The sequence below is a fragment of the Lepidochelys olivacea genome, assembly GCF_965140295.1.
Source record: "Lepidochelys olivacea isolate rLepOli2 genome assembly, chromosome: 4".
Taxonomy (NCBI): Eukaryota; Metazoa; Chordata; order Testudines; family Cheloniidae; genus Lepidochelys; species Lepidochelys olivacea.
In genome coordinates this window covers 98651883-98657882 of record NC_140414.1, presented here as the reverse complement: position 1 = coordinate 98657882, position 6000 = coordinate 98651883, and the positions used below count along the sequence as shown (strand labels likewise).

The 6000-nt window shown below is 50.0% G+C and overlaps 1 protein-coding gene across 2 annotated transcripts in view; it reads left to right on the top strand.

Moving 5' to 3' along the window:
* The first annotated feature begins 676 nt into the window (after positions 1 to 676).
* SLAIN2 (SLAIN motif family member 2) overlaps positions 677 to 6000 on the top strand; it is a 60773-nt gene continuing 55449 nt past the window's right edge. Inside the window, exon 1 of one of the 2 annotated variants that reach the window (XM_084626422.1) lies at positions 677 to 1348. In XM_084626422.1, coding sequence (XP_084482548.1) covers positions 984 to 1348 — 365 coding nt within the window. In that variant the 5' untranslated portion in view covers positions 677 to 983. The remainder of the gene's footprint in view (positions 1349 to 6000) is intronic. The other variant, XM_084626423.1, reaches the window with a different exon arrangement.

The window sequence follows — 6000 nt, the reverse complement described above, 5'->3', positions numbered from 1 at the left end:
GACTTGTGGCACCTTAGAGACTAACACATTTATTTGAGCATAAGCTTTCGTAAGCTACAGCTCACTTCGTCGGATGCATGTATTTTACTTACTCATTTAGATACACCCATCCACTTTTCTTTTTCCTCTTTCTCTTAATAAAGATTTGTTTTCTACACAACCTCAATGCTTGGGGACAGGTGGCAAGTACTTGTGTGATCCCAACAGTTTTGGGTGGGGGCTGAAGCCCGTCGCGTTTGTTCGTTTTAAAACGGGCCAGTTGCTCTTTGAACTCGACCCTTACTGCCGCCGCCAGCCCCGGCAGACGGGTCACAGGGGTGGGTAGCAGAGCCGCTGCTCAGGGACGGGATGGGGCACTAACGAGGCGCCGCAGCAGCAGCGGACACTCCTTGGCCCAGGGCGGCTGGCCCCGGCCACAGGGTGATGTAAGCGCCCCCATCGGCTGGCTGGCGGACGCGGGCTCGGGCAGCGGCAGGAACCGAGGCTGATCCGGGCGCCGCTGCCTCGGGATGCCGCCTCCGCTGCCCAAGGCTCCGCAGGCGGCTGTCAGCCCCGCCCGGGGGGCAGCGGGAGCGGCGGCTCCGGGCCGGGCCCCTGCTGTGCGCTCAGCCCCTGCCATTGTGCCGCTGCGCTTCCGGCGGCCCGAGCCTCCGTCCCGGACCGGGCCGCGTGCCGGGCGCGTGCGTGACGCCCGGCTGGGGGCGGGGCGCAGGGCAAGATGGCGCCGCTGGCCGGATGTGTGTATCTCCCTCCCACCCTGGGCCGCCGGCGCAGCTGACGAGGCGGCGGCTCCACTCTAGGCCGGGCCCAGCCCCGGCGCAGTCACAGCGGCGCCGCCTCCTCCAGGCCCGGCCATGTAGAGGCGGGCCCTGGTTGCTTCCCTCCCCCCCCCCATCCCGGAGACGTGACCGGCCCGTGAGGTAGCCAGCCCCGCGCGCCAGCGAGCCGGCGGCCGGGCGGAGGGTCCCGCCGCCGCCGCCGCCATGGAGGACATTAACTCCAACGTGAACGCGGACGCGGAGGTGCGGAAGCTGCAGGAGCTGGTGAAGAAGCTGGAGAAGCAGAACGAGCAGCTCCGCAGCCGCTCCGGGCCCCCCGCCAGCCCCAAGCGCCTCCCCAGCGGCAGCGGCGCCGCCACCCCTTCCCCGCGGGGGGACCTGCCGCTGGGACTGGAGAGCCGCTGCCTTAGCCCCAGGGCCGGGGCCCGCCAGCCGCCCGCCGAGGAGACGCGAGGCGGGCCGGCGGCCGCAGCAGCCGGGGAAGGGGGCAGCTTCCTGGACGAAGTGGAGCCTCTGAGGCCGGACGAGCTGGAGCGCTTGGCCAGCTGCGAGGAGGACGAGACAGGCTGGTGAGCGGGTAGGGGGCGGGCCTGGTCTCTGGTCTCTGGGCTGTGGGCTGTGCCGCCAGGTGCTGGGCATCCGGGGGCCCGGTCTCTCCACCCCCCGGGCCCGGGCCAGGGCCTGGAGCGCGCTGTCGGGAACAGCCCTCCCGGGATCCTGCGCTGCTCAGGGGACAAAATGCGGGGAGCTGAGAGAGGCTATTTGTTTACTAAACAGGGATTAAAGTGAGCGTCGTTCTTCCCCGACGGTTTGAAAGCGGTCTCGCCCTCTGAGGCTGGAGGGGAGAGGCTTACTTCCTTAGAGTCAGTGACACGTAGGAAACTCTCTGCTGTCAGGGGCAGACTTTAAAACTGCCTGGTGAATCCCAGGTGGGGTTGTACGCCTCTACTTAGCCATGAAAAAAGTGGTATAAGGGGTTATCCAGGCTCTCAGTGGAGATGAAGACTATTAATGTCTCTGGGTCAGAGTTGGTAAATCAATGTACCTGTCCAGAAACTTGCTGCAGTGATCCACTAAGGGTATGTCTACACAGCAAAGAAAAACCAGCATCTGGCTTGTGCCCGCTGACTGGGGCTGTGGGGGTGTTTGACTGCTCCGTAGACTTTCAGGCTCCGTGGGATCCTCAAACCTCACAGGATAATAGAGTTCAGCTCCTGTCTGAGCCCAGACGTCCACAAGCAGTGAAACAGCTGCACAGCTGAAGCCCTTCAAGCCCTAGTCAGCTGGAACAGGCAAGCTGTGAGTCTCTAGTTGCTGTGTAGACATACCCAAAACGGGCACACAAGTTCTATCAGTAGTTATGGCAACATTTCAGGAAAGGTAGTTATTTAAATTCCTTGATCTTTGGTATGTCAATCACTTTGATCATGCATCTTTTATCCCATGATGTATTGCCTTGCACATCTTCAGAGTTGTTATTAAATGGCAAAAAAATTTAAGAGTTAAGGTTGCATGGTGATAACTTATGGCCTTCCAGAACATTGAGTTCAGCAAAACTCAGGGGAAAAACAGGAAATACAGAGTTAAGGTAAATGTTCACGTAGCCTTAACTCTGCCCCTGGAGCTGGAAGTAGCAAACAGGAATTACCTGCATGCTCTCCAGTTGCTTTCTGTTTTCGGTGTAGCTGTACTGAGTGGTGGAGGCAATAGGTGCAGCAGGTTGTTAGAAATCTGTTTTGATATGAGATCATCAGGGAATTAGTTTGAAGTGTGTCAAAGCGCTGTGATTGTGATATGAAGAGATCTGGGTCTGAATCCCCGCACAAGTGTGATCAAAGGAAAGAGGTGCATTCATATCTTGGGGTTCTAGTTTGCATCATTTCAGTACAAAATTGTGTAGGGTGTCATAGCAGGGCACTACAGTCATCTTCTCAGGGGTACTGTCAGTAGTGAAATGGGACATGAAAGCAGTCTGCGGATTTAATGATGGGTAGGGAAAAGTATAGGTTTAGGTAGTATCCTATGTGGAAGTGAGAAGGAGCTGTAAAAGGATATGAAGTGGCTGTTAAATTTTATAAGTGTGGTATTCTATTAAGGAAGTAGGCACAGTGTTTGAGTGATGGGGAGGTGCAGGTAATGCAGTGAAAAGGCAGAGTGCGAGAATGTGTAATAGGTGTTTTGGAACATCACTCACAGGGAACCTAGCTAAAGTTGCATGAGCATTTATGTTAACTCTGTATTTTCTAGTTTTCAGAAGTTTGAGGTTTGCTGAACTCAACATTCTGGAAGGGTATAAGCTCACCAGGCAACCTTAACTCTGTGTTACCAGACTTTTTTTTGCCATTTCAGTTTAAAAAACTAGAAAATTAAATAAATGTTTGTTAGTAGGAATTAGTGACCATTTAGGCAATTATAGTTCTCACCAGAGTTTGCAGTTAATATGCTGCTGTAGCTAGGTGGTAATCAAAATACCTAAGTTTTATGTAGTGCTTTTCATCAGTAGATCTCAAAGAACTTCACATCATTATCCCCATTTTACAGGTGGGAAACCAAGGCACAGAGGTGTGGTGACTTACCAGAGGTCACCCAGGAAGCTAGTGGCAGAGCTAGTAATAGTCCCAGTCCAGTGGCCTTTCCGCTAGGCTGCACAGTTGCTATGTGATTACTAAGTGCTCCTCACCCCTCCTATATATTTTGTTATCGAGAAATGGGGTTAAAAGTCATGCTTTGAAATTTTTCCAATGTGCAGTTGCTAACAGGGTCAGTGAGAGAAATCTAATCCATGGTCTGTGTCCCAAAATCTTGACAGTTGTATAACATAGTGGTTGGTTACAGTAATGTCAAGCTTGTGAGAAAAGATTGGTGTCGCTCCCCTCTGGGGGTTGGACCCGGGGAGGGTTGGACCCGGGGAGGGCGGGACCATGCTGTCTGGAAGGGGCGGGGCTGGAGGGCTAGTCTCCCTAAGCCAGGGGTTTCACCCTATGCCCATGAAAGGGGATGAATACAGCCTGAAACAATAGCTTGTGATGTGTGCACTGCTCCATTCCTTTTAATGGGGTTTCCCCCACAACCCAGTGTTGTTAATGTATATGCATCAAGCATGTCTTTTCTCAACTCGTCCCAGTGTCAACAGTGTGCTCTTGATTCTTGCTCTGAGCATGTTTGTTCTAAGTTCCCCACCCAGAGAGGCAGGGGTTTCCCACATCTTGTCTCACAGAGGTGGGGTGCAGAGAGGGGTTCAGACCCCCATAGCAATACAAGAAATCCAGGATCCCAGCTCACATGAGGGGGAGGGAGGGGGGCTTAGACCTGCCCAGAAAGGCCAGGGGGTTAGAGAAGAGGGGGTTAGACGACCCACCCCCCGAGGTCCTGGTGCATGCACACAGGTAGGGGGAGAGGCTCGGACACTTTAGATCCTCGGACATACACACGTGGGGAGAATGTAGGGCAGACAAGTGACCTGCCCTATTCTCCATCAGTCCCTCTTCCACATATGCCTTACCTCCCCGATCATCCATCCCCATTTAGTTCTTTCCTTCAGTCCCCCTCTGCATCCTCGAACCCCTCTGCCTGTTTTCCTTCCTTCACCCTCTAAAATGTCCTGCCAGCAAACATTTACATGTCTAATATTTTTTACAAAAATACTTCAATTGCATTCTGCCAAAATTTAAAAAAACAAAATGAAAAACCCCACCAGATTTTAGCAATCTGCCTTCTGACCTTTTCCAGATTTTTGCCCAGAGTAGAACTCGAACTGATACTGGTTGGGTGTATAAGGTTAAAAGGTACTGCTTAGCCTGTTGAGCCCATCCAGCTGGTGTGGAACATTGAAGGCTAACAATCCTTTTAACTTCTCTGTCTGCACATGCTCAGTGCAATCCAGTTGGCATACCAACCAGCACTTCAAAAGCTACTGCTCCAAACAGATAAAATCTTTGGTTAATAATTAGTCATTTGATTTCCCCCAGTGGTCTGTTGGATTGCATGCAGTCCATCTTGGTAACTCTCAAGTGTTTGAGTTCCAGGTGTGAGGATCTAAGCCCTGCTTTGATCTCTATTTGTGATCAAAAAATTGTTGCCAGAATGTGACTATTAACTTAAACTGTTTTAGGGGGGTTGTTTTTTTGGAGTGGGGGGTGTATTTCAGGAATCCTTTCGGTCAAATGGCCCGAAATTTGGATCACTGACCAAACCTGATCCCTCACGAGGCGCACAAAATTTCAAGGCAGTCTGAGAAACCATATTAATTTTAGAGCTCTTAGAACAGTTGAGCTTTAAACAGAAAGCCATCTTAACCTTAACTTAGCGGAAGTGCCACTCCGGTATAATTTAGAGTGCCACTTTAAGGACCGTAAGAATTAGACATAGCCTTAGAAATCATACCCCTGTAGAGTCATTATCACACCATGTAGAAAAGTCGTATAATGCACTTTGCCAATCTGTAGTCATTTGGATTAAGGCAGGATCTATTTCTAGCAATTCATGTCCAGTCAGTGAAGTTACCCTTTTGATTAGTGAACTAAGTTACTGCTATACTTGAATCTGATATAGAAGACAAATATTCAGATGTCCTCTCTATAATTATGACATTCCAATTTGTATGGCCTGAGCTCCCTTTGGCACTAGCTTTTTATGATTTGGAAATTGTGTCGGAATGAATCATGAGAAGCATGTTGGACAACTTCACTGGGATGTAGAACCCCAGTTTCCTTAGTGATCAAATGGAATCTGAGACATAATACTGTAAACTAGTACAATACCTGATAGTGCTACCCATTCAGTTGCTAAAATCGAATTGTACTGATTCTCTCAGTTTCTGCATTGTGACCTAATAAACAGCAGTTTGTCTTTTAATCAGATAATATGTGGTACAGTAACGGAACGTGAACTTGCCTTAACATAGAAGTATCTATTTCAGAGGGATTTTTTTTTCAAATTCAGATAATGGCTAATCAAACCATAGTTGTAATAAGGTATGAAGAAGTACTTGTGACAGCTGGTCTTAGAGGGGTACAATAGTTGCTTTCAATATTCCAGATTAAAGAAGTAGTACCACCAAGTAACTATATTACATGGGAGTTTGCAGCTTGTTAACTAAATATTATAACTTTGTTAGGAGTAAAATAAATGTGTGGAGACTGTAGCAAGAATCCTGAGTAAAAGCAAGTTCCTGTTTTTCTCTTTAAGTTCTTGTATTGCACCCCTCATAGTATCTAAATGC